The 15,403-nt window shown below is 58.5% G+C and overlaps 2 protein-coding genes across 3 annotated transcripts in view; one reads left to right on the top strand and one right to left on the bottom strand.

Annotated features, from left to right (window-relative positions):
- The first annotated feature begins 204 nt into the window (after positions 1 to 204).
- Positions 205 to 15,403, top strand: part of RSPH14 (radial spoke head 14 homolog) — a 50,400-nt gene continuing 35,201 nt past the window's right edge. The window contains exons 1-4 of one of the 2 annotated variants that reach the window (XM_043901142.1): positions 205 to 283; positions 3,965 to 4,222; positions 5,478 to 5,580; positions 7,483 to 7,601. In XM_043901142.1, coding sequence (XP_043757077.1) covers positions 274 to 283; positions 3,965 to 4,222; positions 5,478 to 5,580; positions 7,483 to 7,601 — 490 coding nt within the window. In that variant the 5' untranslated portion in view covers positions 205 to 273. Of the gene's footprint in view, positions 284 to 2,589; positions 2,678 to 3,964; positions 4,223 to 5,477; positions 5,581 to 7,482; positions 7,602 to 15,403 lie in introns of those variants that run through there. The other variant, XM_043901143.1, reaches the window with a different exon arrangement.
- The window catches only part of GNAZ (G protein subunit alpha z), a 30,439-nt gene continuing 27,771 nt past the window's right edge, over positions 12,736 to 15,403 (bottom strand). Inside the window, exon 3 of the mRNA XM_043901144.1 lies at positions 12,736 to 14,351. Coding sequence (XP_043757079.1) covers positions 14,007 to 14,351 — 345 coding nt within the window. The 3' untranslated portion in view covers positions 12,736 to 14,006. The remainder of the gene's footprint in view (positions 14,352 to 15,403) is intronic.

The following is a 15,403-nucleotide window of genomic DNA, read 5'->3' as shown; positions in this document are numbered from 1 at the left end:
CACGCCAAGCACCGGGGATGCTTGCTCTGCCTGTCTCCTAGGCCTGGAATGCCCTGTCCCCAGACAGCCACGTTGCTCAGATGTCACCTCTAGATGAGACACCCTATTTACAAAAGCTACATCCTTCCAGCCCCTTCTTCTGCTCTATTTCTCCCAGGCACTTCCTATTTTCTAACAGATTACGTAACGTGCGGTTCGTGCGGACTGTCTGTCTCCCTCCATTGAGCGCAGTGAGAGCAGGGGTTCAGCCCCTCAGCTGACTGCTTCGGCAAAATGCCTGCACGTAAGCAGCGTGGAGTGAATGTTACGTGAGTGAACTGGGTATTGCACTTAAGAAAGGAACGTGGAGAACACTGTTTGAAGTGTGCTGCCATTACATTAAAAGGCAGATAAACTGTATTTCCTTGTATCAGTTTAGTGGGTCGCTGGAAAGACTCCAGTGGGTCGTACAGATGAGGACAATCCATTCGCTGGGGACCAAGGAGGGAAGGAGACGTACTCTCATACTTCTGGGATTTTACTTTATGTGCACATATAATCTACTTGGTAAATAACTCAGATGAAGAGAAACATTTGGAACTCAGAGAGTACAATAGCAGCCTCCATCTGGGCCCTTCTGGGTCAGCCCTGGATCTCAGGGTGCCTCGTGCCTTTCCCAGACACCTCTCCTCGCTGTAATCATGGCTAAGACAGGACTCTCGCTGTAGGACTGCATCTGATTGCCCTGCAGTGACGAGGGATGGACACCACCTCCCACTTCCTGACCTTCATCTGCACAGTTCTGAATCTAATGATGCCTGAATATCATAAGCCAGCTTCTAGGGCTCATGCTACAAAGTTAATTTCCATAATTAATGGCTGTGTAAAGGCTGACCTGAGTCACGCAGCTTCTGTGAGCTAGTTTCTGTTTGCAGAGAGGCAGGCAGGGCTCGATGGCCTCCAGAGGCATTTGTGAGATGCTAATCACAGAAATGAGAAGGTAGCTTTGGAGGGAAGGACAAAGAAGGGAATGAGGGCACTGATGATGTTCTCATGGTGAATTCACAGGCACTTATTATATTTTTTGTCTCACAAGTGAACATATATGATACATAGAATATCATGTGTATGTTTACAAAGATAAGAAAAAGGAGATTGAAAAACAGAAAATGGAAGGATGGTTTTTACAAAGAGCCTCTGTAACCGAGCCCTGAGAGATGTAGAGTTCCCAGCTTTGAGAACCTACTTGATTCAGCTCCCTGATTTCACAGGGAAACGAAGGCTCACATGTTCCAAAGATTTGCCTAGAGAGTCAGAATTAGACCTGGAACCCAGATCTCCCAACTCCCAGCCTAGGGCTCTCCACACCACCTTCATAAAGAAGCTTGGATGCTCTTAGAGCTCTTCAAGCTCTAAGCTTGAAGCTTAGAGACCTTCACGACTTGGTCCTTGGGAAGACAGCAGTAGGGGTGGGTCTCCATGGCACACAGATCGAGGCCAATTACCTTCATTTCAGAGCTAAATGTGCTGGAGGTGGACGCTTGCTGCCTTTGTCAGTGGGTTTCACTGCTAAGGGCCCAGGCCTTGGGTGAACTTCCCTGAGTTGCTTAGCTTCCCCCTGCGTCTCGGTTTACCCCACTGTAAAATGGACTATAATACTTCAAGGGTTTTTTGTGAGGATCACACAAGATGGTGGAAGTACTCTGATTATGAAGCTTGACTCAAACCCATTATCCATGCCCTTCTACACTTACTGAAACCTCCTGATATATTCCTGGAACTGGCGGGGCTGGGGGCCAGATGGGGGTTGTGCTGTGGAGCAGGGGGATGGAACCTGGCCCGATGTGGGCTCCAGCCTCAGGGAAGTCTGCTGGGGGAAACAAGTAAGCAGAGAATCAGAAGAGGGAAGCACGCACTGGGGTAACTGAACTCTAGGATCACTTGCTAATTTGGAGTTGGGCAGACGCTGGGCTTCCTGGAGGAAGAGTACGCCAAGCTGTGCCCTGAAGGACCAAGAGGTGGCTGTCACAAGCAGCCCAACTGCAGGAAAGAGCATTTGGGGGAGTAAGACTCCAGCATGGGTGGAGGAGGCCATCACCCAGGGCCTCCAGTGGCAGGCTAGGAGTCTGGACTCTGTCCTGAGACCAGCAGGGAGCCCTGGGAGGGCTTGGTGGAGGTGCCCCCAGTCTGGCTTGCTTTCAAGAATAACTGCTCCGGCCAGCAGTGCGTTGAGCCCACTGCAGGGTCCGACCTGCGCCCTCAGGAGCCAGTCAGCTTGCCGAGGAAGGAGCCGAGGCTAGGGCTAAGCAGTCCTGGGATCAGGACTTTGTGATTAGGGGAAAGCTACTGAACCTCTTTGAGATGCTTATCCGTAAAATAAGAGAATGCAACACCTCCCAGGCTTACGCTGAGAATTAAAGGCGTGCCAAGTGCCCAGTACAGAGAAAGGCGCACACAATCTCTTGCCTTCCCTTCTGCACTACGAGCAAAGCTGAGCCCGCCACTGCTCCCCGCCCAGTAACCCCTGAAAACAACACCAACCCGACTGAACAGCCGGTCCTGGCCTGGGGCTGTTCGCGCCTGCGCGGTGGGCGCCCGGCTGTGCGGAAGGCTGCCTGGCGGACACCGCCCTGGGTCGCCTGGCAACCGGGTTGCCTGGCAACGGGCGAGTGCTACAGAAACTCACGCGCTGAGGCAGGTGAGCCAGCGGCCGCAGATTGGGAGCCCCGGGGACAGGGGCTCCCCCAGACTCACTCCCCCAGGCCCGATCAACAGGGCCCGTGCCCCTTAGAAGGCGGCAGGCGCCCAGCGTTTCCTGCCCGGGGAGCCCCGATCCCAAATGGCCCGGTCCCACCTCCTCTTCCATCCCCACCTCCTCGCCTCCTTCCCTAATTACCTGCTGCCCGGAATCGAGACCACCTCTCTTAGTGGAGTGGATTCGCACAGGGTTAGGGTTAGGCTGGGGCTTATCACTGCCAACGAAACGCAGTCACAACCGCCATCAGCATAATAGTAAGGGCAGCCAGAGTATCCCGCGCCCTGGTGAGCTGTGCTGCATTCTCGGGGAGTGTGCCAGCTCTGGCCGGGGGGTGGTGGTGGGGCTGGGATGGGGGACATTATCGTCTCCCTTTCGAGCTGCTTGTTAAGGGCCATCCATTGGCTAGGGTCTGGAGCCCATTTTTAACTACTCAGCCACACTGCTTACAGTTGTTCCAAGTGTGCGTGTAATAAAAAATAAATCACACTTTAACCTTGATTCCTTCTCTGTGGATGTGCTGGAGGCATCCGACTGTGGGTCCCTGATGGGTGAATGTCCCACACCTGGATTAGAACATTGGCCCCTAGCCTGACTCATGACCTCCAAGGCTCCTTGTCCTGAAACCTCAATTTCCTCCCGGGTCATAGAACTCCCCGCCTCTTCCTGAGGTAGATGAAGTTGCATATTAGGTATTGCTGGCACAAGATAAGCTCTAAATGGAGCTGTTCTATCAGTGTTTGCTTGTTTGGCTTAGTTTGTCGTTTTCTTTTTTTAAATTCATTTTCATTGGAGTATACTCAATTTACAACACTGTACTCGTTTCTGCAAAGTGAATCAGTTATACATGTATCCACTTTTTTTAGATTCTTTTCTAATATAGGTCATTACAGAGTATTGAGTAAACTTCCCTGTGCTACACAGTGCGTCCTCATTAGTTATGTTTTATATATAGTGGTGCATATACATCAGTCCCAATCTCCCAATTTATCCACTGCCCCCTCCCCCCCATCAGTTTGCTTTTTTCAATGCCTTTGTCCTGCGGCCCAGTCTATACAGTAATCGGGAGAACTCTGGCGTTGGTGGTCTGGGCTGCCAGTCACCTTCGCTGTGACCTTGAACCAACTCCTTCACTGCTCCTGGTCTCAGTTTGCTCATCTGTAAAATCGAAGTTAAAAAAATGCCAGGCCACGGTAGCAATGATGACGACGTCTGGGTTCTTTTAACCAGCGGTCCCCTCCGAGCTTCGCTCTGAAAGCTCCCGAGTCGCCCCGAGCAGGTGTGGGACAATGGCGGACGCCAGGATCTCCACGTACCTGCCCCCCAACGTCAACCCTACCCAGGCGGCCATCGCCTACGGCTGCCGCGCACTGCCCAAGCTGAACGAGGAGCTGCAGGCGGACGACCTGCTGACGAGGCAGAAAGCCCTCATGGCCCTCTGTGACCTCATGCACGACCCCGAGCATGTCTACACGGCCATTAGGATCGGTGAGCAGGTTGCAGCCCAAGGGACCACGACTGGGGTCTGGATGGAGACGCAGAGCAGCCGGAGGTGGGGGTTGGGGAGGGGAGCTGACCTGGCCCCTCATAGCAGCCCTCCCGACCGGTCAGTCGGTCCTCAGCCGGACGCCACCAGTGGTCAGCCCCTCTTGCCAGGACTCAGCCCAGTGGCCACACATTCTCCAACGAGGCCTGTTTATCTGTCTCATTCACAAGGCTGTCAGAGAAGCTAGGCGCTAGCCCTACAGAAACCACACGGAGGTGAGGACCTCTGTCCGTTTTCTCCTACGTTCCTAATTACCCATATATAGGGGGCTTCCCTGGAGGCTCAGTGGTAAAGAATCCGCCTGCCAATGCAGGAGATGTGGGTTTGATCCCTGGAGAAGGAAATAGCAACCCACTCAGTGTTCTTGCCTGGGAAATCCCATGTACAGAGGAGCCTGGTGGGCTGCAGTCCATGGGGTTGCAAAGAGCTGGACCCCACTTAGTGATGAAACAGCAATTACCCACATAAGAGCTGAGTTGACATGAGTGGCCTAGTCGCACCTACTCCAGATCAGGTCCACAGTGAGTGATCTGCTGCTTCTCCCACTGGCCTTACTTATCCGAAGGGCTAGTTTAATCCCAGAGGTGTCAGCAGTGGTCCCGACCTGGCCTCAGAGGCTGGGTGGAGCTTCGCTAATAAAGATTGCTATTTAATGAGCCCGACTCTGGGCCGGAACCACGATGAGCGCATGCATGCCTGTGTTTATCTCTGTCCTTGTGGCACTGGTCCAACGAAGGAAGGAACCTCCTCCACCCAACAGAGAAGAAACAAAGTCTCAGCAAGAAGGACTGTGAGGCCAGCGGGGCCCCACAAAAAGGCAGGATTTCTAGATGCTCGATCTGGCGTGTCACGGTGTAAGGGTACACAACAGCTGGTGACAAGGTTGGAATTTGACTTCCGGTCTCTCCAAATAAAAGGGGTATTTTTGAACCCCGTGGAGGATCGGGAGGGGTGGTACCAGCAGGAGGCATGCACAGAAATCAGTGGGGGGGTGTGGAGACAAGGTCCCTGGGGTGAGCCTTTCTGGCACCCAGAGGCCCCAGCAGTGACCCTGAAGCATCCGCCACACCCCGCGTCCCCACACCCGCAAACAGCGGAGCCCTGGTGCTCTTGACCCCGACATCGGCACATCTGTCGACCTCCGGGTCAGCTAGTTTCTGAGCCTGGAGGACACTCATCGGTCCCTCTGCCCCGCAGGCTGCCTGGAGAGCCTGAAAGCCTTGCTAAGGGACACCAACGACCTGGTGCGCATCAAGACCACCGAGGTGCTGTACATCATGGCCACCCACAACGTGGGCAGGTGAGCCCTCGAGCCCCGGGTCCCTGCCCAAGCTGAACCTGCCGCCCTCTCGGATCCACATGAGGCGAGCAGATGAGTGTGGGGTCCCTGGCCTCCGGCCGCCGTGGGGAGTTACAGCTTACGGAGCTGACTTACCGTTGGGGAGACTTGGGGTGGGCGCCCAGGCGCTGAGAGAAGAGGCCTGGACACCTCACTCGGGGCTCAGGGAAGGGCCCGCCACGTGGGGGGCCCCCCGTGACCTCCTTCTCCCAGAACGAGGCTGACCTCAAGCAGGGCACAGCTGGGCACTTCCTGTGTGCCAGCCCCGGGCCAGGCCTCACACCGAGTTCTCTCTTGGGCCCGACCGAAGCCTGGAAGCCCTCACCAGATGTGATCGGGCCCAGCAGTTAGGCGGTTAATCAGATGGAATGGTTAAAAAGCCAGAAGGGGGAAAAAGCCAGGAAAGAGGGACTTCTTGGTGGTCCAGCGTTTCGGCCTTCACCTTCCAACGCAGTGGGCGCGGGTTTGATCCCTGGTCGGGCGGCTAAGACCCCTCATGCCTGGTGTCCAAAACACCGAGACATAAAGCACAAGTCATATCGTAACAAATCCAACCAAGATTTTTAAAATGGTCCACATCAAAAAAAGAAAGCCAGGAAAGAAACTGCGCATTCCCTTTAGACACTTCCTCTTCACTTCTGCCACCGTGCGACTTGTGGGGTCTCCGTTCCCTGCAGCAGTGCGTGTGAGCTCCACGGTGTCCGACTCTTTGCGACCCCGTGGACTGTAGCCCACAGGCTCCTCTGTTCATGGGGATTCTCCAGGCAAGACTCCTGGAGTGGGGTGCCATGCCCTCCTCCAGGGGAATCTCCCCGTCTTCCCCACCCAGGGATCGAACCTGCGCCTCCTGTGACTCCCGCATTGCAGGTGGGTTCTGCGCCGCTGAGCTGCCGGGGAAGCTCTTGAATGGGCTTACCTGATAGTTAAGGAACGTGTGTCATTATAACAACAAGCACAACAGGCTTACCTGGGTTTGGAGGGACGGGCCTGCCCTGGACGGAGCACAGGTGTGTGTCCGGCAGGTGGAGAGAGGCTTGGTCAGCCCAGCCCGGTGCTCAGGGAGGTCGGCCTCTGGCTTCTGTCGCGCGGAGTCGTCCACCGCCACTCAGGCACAACCGATTCCAGGGCCCCCGCAGACTCTGCCTTCTCCCCAGAGGCTGCACGGATGCAGTCTGTCCCAGCCGCCGGGGCTCAGGCTCCAGGGGGGCGGGGGGCGGGGCAGACCCCCTGCCTCTAGGTTCTTATTGGATCCTCTCCTGGCACAGCCTTCAGTTCAGTTCAGTTCAGTCCAGTCGCTCAGTCGTGTCCGACTCTGCGACCCCGTGGACCTCAGCATGCCAGGCCTCCCCGTCCATCACCAACTCACAGAGTCCACCCAAACCCATGTCCATCGAGTCGGTGATGCCATCCAACCATCTCATCCTCTGTCATCCCCTTCTCCTCCTGCCCTCAATCTTTCCCAGCATCAGGGTCTTTTCAAATGAGTCAGCTGTTTGCATCAGGCGGTCAAAGTACTGGAGTTTCAGCTTCATCATCAGTCCTTCCAATGAACACCCAGGACTGATCTCCTTTAGGATGGACTGGTTGGATCTCCTGCAGTCCAAGGGACTCTCAAGAGTCTTCTCCAACACCACAGTTCAAAAGCATCAATTCTTTGGCACTCGGCTTTCTTCACAGTCCAATTCTCACACCCATATATGACCACTGGAAAAGCCATAGCCTTGACTAGCGGACCTTTGTTGGCAAAGTAATGTCTCTGTTTTTTAATAAGCTGTCTAAGTTGGTCATAACTTTTCTTCCAAGGAGCAAGCAGCTGTTAATTTCATTCCATGGTCGCGTCTAAATCTGACTTCTCTTCCCCAGAGAGGGCTTTCTGGAGCACAATGTCATCCAAGCCCTGTCCTTCCTGCTGAGCGACCCCCACTCGGCCTGCCGGGAGAACCTCTACACGGCTTTCAAGCACCTGGCCCAGGTGCCGGCAGGTAGGCTTGGCATAGGCACACGGGCAGCCCGGGCACCCTTCTCCCCGACGGGCACCTGCTGTGCTGACCACAGTTTAGAGCACGTCATGCTTTTATTGAGACACAACATACCCGTTAAATGGGACTTCCCTGGTGGCTCAGACGGTAAAGCGTCTGCCTGCAATGTGGGAGACCCAGGTTTGATCCCTGAGTCGGGAAGATCCCGGAGGAGGGAATGGCTGCCCACGCCAGTATCCTGGCCTGGAGTAAGTGGGCACACAGTCTGCAATATTTTGCCTCCGGCTTCTTTGTCTCTGTCGTGTGGTCGTGTATGACTGGTTTTTGCCAATTTGCGCCGCCATGTAGTATGCACACTACCGTTTATTCATCCCTTCTGTTGCCCGCGTGGATTTTCGTTGAGAATGTATGAATTGTTTCTGGTGTGTGGCAGCCGAGAATGCAGCGGCCGCTAACAGTCCTGGCTGTCTTTCGATGGACACGCGTATGCGTTTCTTTGGGGATACACCTTGCAGAGAACTGCTGAGTACAGGACAACTGTACACCCAGCTTTAGAAGGTCCTCGGAATGACTTCCGAAAAGAGCTTCGCCAATACGCGCGCCCACAGTCGTGTGAGACCCCAGGCGTTCTGCGTCGCACACACGCGGGATCTTTCAGTTGTGCTGGTGGGTGCCTGGTTGGGTCTCACTTTGGTTTTCACTTGTATCTCCCTGGTGACGAGAGCTCCGTAAACACCCTCTTCTGGGAAGCACCAGAGCACGTTTTTAAGGACGGAAGACCCCACCCCCTGGATGACCATCCCTCCAGCTGACCACTTCTGCTAATCCGATGAGAGTCCAGGGTCACCACCACCCGCTGGCTGACCACGACTAGAGGGTGGGGATTCGTGTCAGAGTGACACTCGTCCTGTCACATGACGCAGTGAGCATTTGTAAATGAGGGGCTCGTTCCAAGAGGCAGGAGACCAGGCCTTGAAGGGAGGGGAGGGCCCTAAGCCTGACCCAGGCCTTAAGATGTCAGGCACCAGGAGTCGGACGGGCCGGGTCCATCTGCTCTCCCCTGGGGCCCCGCGCCCCGCAACAGGCTGTCTCCTCGACAGGAAGGGAGGCTGATGGGACCTGTCCCCACCTCGGATGCCTGCAGTGAGGACCGGGTGGGGCGCTCCCTGAATCCGGGCCCAGAGACAAACGGCCAAGGGAACCAGTCAGTACAGAGGGGCCGGCAGAACAGAGCAGAGCCCCGGAGCTGTGGCCGGCGGGGACCATGCCCTCCCACAGCTGGGCCAGGCTGGGTGCGCCAGGCCAGATGGCACAACCCCGGGGGGTCTTTTTAAAAAGTCCGCTCTGGGATGGCCCTGGGGGTCCAGTGGTTAAGAACCCACCATGCAATGCAGGGGACTTTTGTTTCCGTGCCTGGCCGGGGAGCAGTGAAGCCCACGTGTGTAACTAGAGTCTGCGCGCCACAACTACCACCCAACACAGCCGAATAAACACACAAATCAAAGACCACCCTGCCCCCGACCCTGTCCCACGTCTCCCAGGGTGGGCCCTGCCTACGTCTTCCTGAAACGCCCCTTGGCTAGCTTCTCCTGGGTGGCCGTGTTCGAGGGCCTCTGGGAAATTGGGGCGTCTCTAGGAGGGACCGGTTGTGGGGCTGAGCGTCACCTTTGTTCACCGTGCCGGAGCACCCCTGCTTGGGGTGTGCAGACAGGGGACTTGCCGTTCTCACCCGGGACTCTTAAAATTACTGTGACCTCGGTGAGCATTTGGGGGAACAGAGAGGCGATGATAACGAACATCAGGAATCACCACCAGCTTTGCTGAATCTTAGCGTTCAACCACCCTTCACATTTGCTTGAGATTTCTGCTGAAAAAAAAAAATAGTCCCCTGTGAACCGCAATACCCACCCTGCCCACCAGCATCCTCCCTTCTGCCCTCCCTGGAACCACCAAGAGTGGGTTACTATACCTGCAACACACGTCTCTGCATGTTACCACGGGCGTAATTATATATATTGGGCGCCCCTTGTGGCTCAGCTGGTAAAGAATCTGTCTGCAATGTGGGAGACCTGGGTTCGATCCCTGGGTTCGGAAGATCCACTGTAGAAGGGAAAGGCTACCCACTCCAGTATTCTTGGCCTTCCCTTGTGGCTCAGCTGGTAAAGAATCCACCTGCAATGTGGGAGACCTGGGTTCGATCCCTGGGTTGGGGAAGGAAATGGCTACCCACTCCAGCATCCTGGCCTGGAGAATTCCATGAACCTTTCATGGGTTGCAAAGAGTCGGACACGACTGAGCGACTTTCACTATCATGAATTATATATAGATCTTGCCTCGCCTGTTTTAAAAGCTGTATATAAGGTGGATCTACTTTAAACACCAAATGCCATAACTAGGGATGTATCTATGTGTGTCACGGGCTCTATTTCCTGATTATAACCTCCGCCTGCCCATCCTGTGTTGGAATGTACAGTTACATTCAGCAAGCTCACCCCAGCCCGGCTGACCTTGCGTGTACTGGTTTTCCCTGGGGATGGTGTTGTGGGGCTGCAGATACAATCGCTTCTCAGCGTTCCTGTCCCGGCCGGGAGGGCTGGGCGTATTGCAGGGTGCTGGCTGCGTAGCCTTAGCTGTCGCTGTCTGTGGCTCTCCCGTCCCGAGGCTGGCAGAGGGGCGTCTCCTCTCCACCCAGAGCCTCTCGGGAGCCTGAGTCCATTCTGTCGAGTTGTTTGCTCCATGTCTCATCGATTCCAGGGAGTGTTTCATTTATCCCAGGTTCTACCCTTAGCTGGTCACACGCAATGCAAACACCATGTTCCAGGCGGTCTGGTAGCTTTTCACCGTTTGTTCATTTGAATAAACAGTTACTTTTTATTTAATAAAACGTCAGTTTTTCATTTCAATGGTAGTGAGCTCCCATCAATCTTTTTCTTCGTGGCTTTTGCTGGAGGGTGCCATTTAAGACTTTGGTGCTAAGAGCTCATGGAGGCACTCTGTCACATTTTCTTCTAAAAGTTGAAAGAGTTTTGCTTTTCACACTCAGCTCGAGAAGGGACCCGGGGTGGATTTCTGTTTGTTCCAAAGCCTTCCTGTTTGGCCCTTACCAGCCCAACACTGTCTTCCTACCTTCAATATGCAAGCGCTCTATGGCCTCCTGCAAATTTTTCTGAAATTCCCAAGCACTAGGCCCACCCGGGGAGCAGGGAGGCCAGAGCTTCACCCTTTATCTCAGGATTTCCTGGGCGCTGCTCATCCTCTGTGACCCGCCCAGAGGGAGGCCTGGGACACTCTGGGGAGGGGTTGGCGGCAGGCAGTGGGCAGCTTGATGGAGAGAGGGAGGAGGGACATGGCACGTGGCGGGCGCCCCGGGAGGACCACCTGAGGTGCCCTGAGCGCAGAGGCTCCTGCGCCGGCCCGGGAGGCCGTGTCCCGGGGTGGGTGTCCTCGCTGGGGCCAGTGGGTGGAGGGGGATCTGAGCGGCGAGAGCTGCTGTTTCTGGTACCCCCCTCCCCGCAGTGGCCGGTAGGGGGCGCCGCAGGACCGGCCGCCGCCGCGCGGGGCGGCTCCGCTTCGCCGCCCGAGAAGACCGGCCGGCTGCCCCGCTAGCGGACACAGCCCCGGAAGCGCTCCCGCCCCTCGGGCCCTCTCCTCTGATGGGGGTCCCGAGCGCTGGGCGCCGCGGGGCTGCAGGCAGGCGCCCTCCAGGCCCAGGGGGTCGGGGCGCGGTGGCGGGCTTTCCTGGAGTCCCTCCTTGGGGCCGGACAGCGATGAGGCGCTGTGTCCAGGGGAGCGCGGGGGTGGGGTGGGCGGGCGTCCTCGGCGCGACAGCTCGGGGGCAGCACACGACCCCCCCCGTCCCCGGAATCAGCTGCCGCCCCAGGGGCACAGGGGACCCTCTCCCCGCTCAGGGCGGCCCTCCTTCAGCCCCAGTCCCCACACTGCTAAGTGTGGGCCTCTCGGCCCGCAGCTCAGCGCGTGCCTTCCCGGAAGGAGGCGGCTCCATCCTCACCAGCGCCCCGGCCGGCAGCCCCGCCTCCATCTGCCCCGCAGAGGGGACTTCCGAGGCCCCGGGAGGTGGTGGTGGGGGGTGGGTGTTGGGCCCCTGAAGGACGGTGGGTCATGGGCCCCCTCAGCAGAGGGCTCAGCTGGTCAGAGGAGGAACTGAGCAGATAAAAGGTGGAGGGGGGGTGGCCAGGGGACTGTCGCAGGGAATCCTCTCCCCTCCTTGAAGCATCGGGGCAGGAAGCAGACGCCTTCTGTTTGCCTCCAGTTGTGTGCTCTTAGTTAAAGACACTCACAGTGAGGTGGGTTACGCCTCTTATCCCAGCTGGCACGAAAGCACAGAATAAGCCTCAAATAGTTTAACTCACAGGTTCTTCTCACGCAAAAGCCCTCCCCCAGCGGTTTCTGCTGCTGGGGGATGAGCAGGGGACCACGTGGGCAGAGCCGGGGCTGAGTGCCGCGCGGCTACCTACACGCGCTGTGTCTGCGTCCCTCCCTCCGGGCTTCGGGCCGGGTCCTGGCTTTGAGATGGCGCTTGGGTGGCTCCGTCCCCCCACCCCTGGGCTCCTGCCGCAGCTGTTCGGGTGCAGAGCTGAGCGAAGACCCAGGCCTCGGGAGGCACTGGCCCCAGGTCCCCTCTCTGCTCCTCCTGGAGAGGATGGCTCCGCCGTCCCCGCCCCGACCTTGGGCACGTTCCGTCCTCTGTCAAATGGGTCACCGCTGACCCCAGAGGACCCCGCGCAGTGAGGACGAACCCTGAGGAGCGTTTCCCGCCCTCGGCGATGCCACACCCCACCCCGGCAAGTCGGCTGGGCTGGGGACCCTGCTCCCACCACCGGCCCGCCCTGCAGGGATGACTCTGACCCCGGCCGCGGCGTCTTCAGGGCAGAGGGGGCCCAGGTGACTGAGCAGCTTGGGCTGGAGCCCCCGTCGTCCCCAACTGCAACCACCCGGGACATGCGCGCGGGCGGGCGGCCTCCGTCTCTGTGGGCTTGTTGGTTCTTGACGTTCACCTCCAGGCGGTTTTTCTAAAGGCGTGCAGGAAGCGGGCAGAGAAAAGGGACCTGGGCACAGCCGCCATCCCCCCGACCCCCCGGGCCCCGCGCCGCATACAGAGCACTCGGGACGAGGCCTGGCTCATTCAGGGTGTTTTATTTTCGTAAAGGAGACGATCTCGGACTTTCACGCCATCCCCCGGCTCCTCACTCCCCTCTCGACGTCCCTCGAGAGTCCTCAGCTGTGACTCTGGGCACCGACCTCTGACTCAGGGTCCCGGGTGAGGGCCCAGAGGCGGTCTGCCCGGCGAGGGCTCTGCGGGCAGGAAGGGCCCCCCTCAGGCGGCCGAGCCTTCACAGGAGGCGCGGCTGCCCCTCTGGCCTCCCGTCCCTTCACGTGCGGAGAAGCCACAGGTCATGTACTGTTTTAAACACCGAGACGCCAAGCTACTGTTCATCCGCTCCCGCGGTGAAGGGCCTTCTGTGAACACGGCACGTTTATTTTCTGAAAAAAAATGAAGCGGAGGCCGCACCAGGGACAAGGGGACGCTGCACGGGCCTATGTACAACGCGGCCCCCAGGCTACCGCCGGGCAGACGGACAGACGCATCCGGTGACAACTTTGACACTCAGCAAGCCAAGACACGAGAAGGGCCACCCGGGGGGTGGGGGCAAGAAAAAATAGGTTTTGAAAATCTGCGTTTAAAAAAGAAGACTCAACTGCATTGGAAATTTTCTGTATCTCTGCGAAACACCACAAGATTTGGCCCAAAAAAAAAAAAAAGGATATCAGAGGAGAAAAACCAGGGTTTGGTTTTATAAAACGTCCGACTCGTGGGAGAACAGCTGGAGCCCAGCGGGGCCGGGTCCAGACAAGCCGAGCACGCGGGTCACGGTGCGGCTCTGCTGTGTGTTTCCCCAGGCGCGTTAAAAAGGGCGGCGAGTGGCCGGGGGGCTGGTCAGTGCTGTGGCCGGCCTGGTGCCCGTGTGTGCCGGGGGGGGGGGGGGCGCGGCACGGCCCCGGCTCCAGGTCTCCTCCCGGGGAGCCGGCCACCCAGACCCGTGGCCCCCCAAGCGGAGCAGGGCCGTGTCGGGAAGGCAGAGTGACATGGCGGGAGGGTCTGGGGATTGGGGGGTGGACTTGGTGACAGCTCCTCAAGCCTTCACGGGGCCTCGGCCAGGCGGGGAGCCTGCCTGTCTGCAGAGAGAGAGAGAATGTGTGTGTGTGTGTGTGTGTGTGTGTGTGTGCACGCGCGGAAGTGTCTACCTACCTAGCAACCTATCCGTATACAGTCGTGTTTGCAGAGACGAGGGGGCCGACGGGTGGGCTGGGGACACGCTCTGGCCCCCACCCCCGTCTTCTGCGCCGCGGGCTGGGTCCCCCCGTCTCACCGCAGCCCCGCCGGCCCCCTCAGCAGAGGCCGATGTACTTGAGGTTGTTCTGGATGATGACGTCGGTGACGGCATCGAACACGAACTGGATGTTACTGGTGTCGGTGGCGCAGGTGAAGTGTGAGTAGATCTCCTTGGTCTCCTTGTTGCGGTTCAGGTCCTCAAACTGCCGCTGGATGTAGACGGCGGCCTCCTCGTAGGTGTTCTGGCCGCTGTACTCGGGGAAGCACACGGTGAGGGGGATGCGGCGGATCTTCTGTGCCAGCAGGTCCTTCTTGTTGAGGAAGAGGATGAGCGACGTGCTCACGAACCAGTTGTTGTTACAGATGGAGTCGAAGAGGCGCAGGCTCTCGGCCATCCGGCTCTGGGGGTGGAGGGGGGCAGGGGGGCGGTCAGCACAGCCGGGCCCCGGCAGGCCCCATGCCCCGCACAGCCCCCCCAGGGGTCACTGACCACACGTGCCTTCAGGGCTGCCAGCCAGGGCCCCCCCCCCCCCCCCCCCGCTGCAGGCCAGCCCCCAGCTCCCACGGAGGATCGTCCTTGCCCCACCCCTCTGCAGCCAGCACGTGGTCAGCCCCACCTGCTGGGGGTGGGCCGGCCGGGAGCCTCCATCCGGCCAGGCATCAGGCCTCACGGGAGTCCGTGACTTGCGGGGAGGCCTGTGTTCCCAAAAGCAAGGCTCCAGGGCAAAGCTGGGCCAGCCCGGCCCCTGCTGGCCGAGTGCTCACCTGGGGCCACACACAGGACCCCCCCCCCCGCTGCCCCCCCAGGAGGTGAGGACGGCCCCCAGGAGGCCCCGTGACTGCACAGTGGCCCCGGCGGCCCCTTCCACCTCCCCAAGAGGACCAAGGATACGCCGTGCAGCCTGCGGGCTCTCGAGGAGCCCAGGGCCCTCACCTGCTCCCCCCCGCCCCCCACGACTGGACTGATCACCTTGCTTCTAAGGGATGCCTGTGGGTGGTGAGCTGCCCTGTGTTTTAAGATGAACGAGATGAGTGTCCCAAGGGCGGGGCCTGTCTAGAGCTGAGATGTCAGACGAAGGACTGTTCTGAGCATGCGGCAATAAACAGGGAGGCTGCAGCTGCTGCTGACAGTGGGCACCCGCTCCACCCTCGACCTTATTGTCCCCATTCTGCAGACCAAGAAACCGAGGCCCGGAGGGCCCGGAAATGTGCTCCAAGCCCCCCGGCCAGGAGCATGAGGCTTGCAGACCCTCTGGGGCAGACGCGCAGCGCTGCTGGCCCCAGGGTGGGGAGCCCGGGGGCGCCCGCGAAGCCCGCATCTCCCAGAGGCCTGGCCCTCTCAGAAGCACAGGGTTTGACGGCTTTGGGGCTGAGAAGATCCCCCCCCCACCGCTGAGACACGGCCTCCGGGCCCTGCGCTCCACCTAGGAGGGCTGGTCTCCCAAACCCTTCC

Source organism: Cervus elaphus, chromosome 5 (assembly GCF_910594005.1).
Source record: "Cervus elaphus chromosome 5, mCerEla1.1, whole genome shotgun sequence".
NCBI classification, from domain to species: Eukaryota; Metazoa; Chordata; class Mammalia; order Artiodactyla; family Cervidae; genus Cervus; species Cervus elaphus.
Note: the sequence above shows the minus strand (reverse complement) of the source record. Positions and strands in the feature narration are given on the sequence as shown.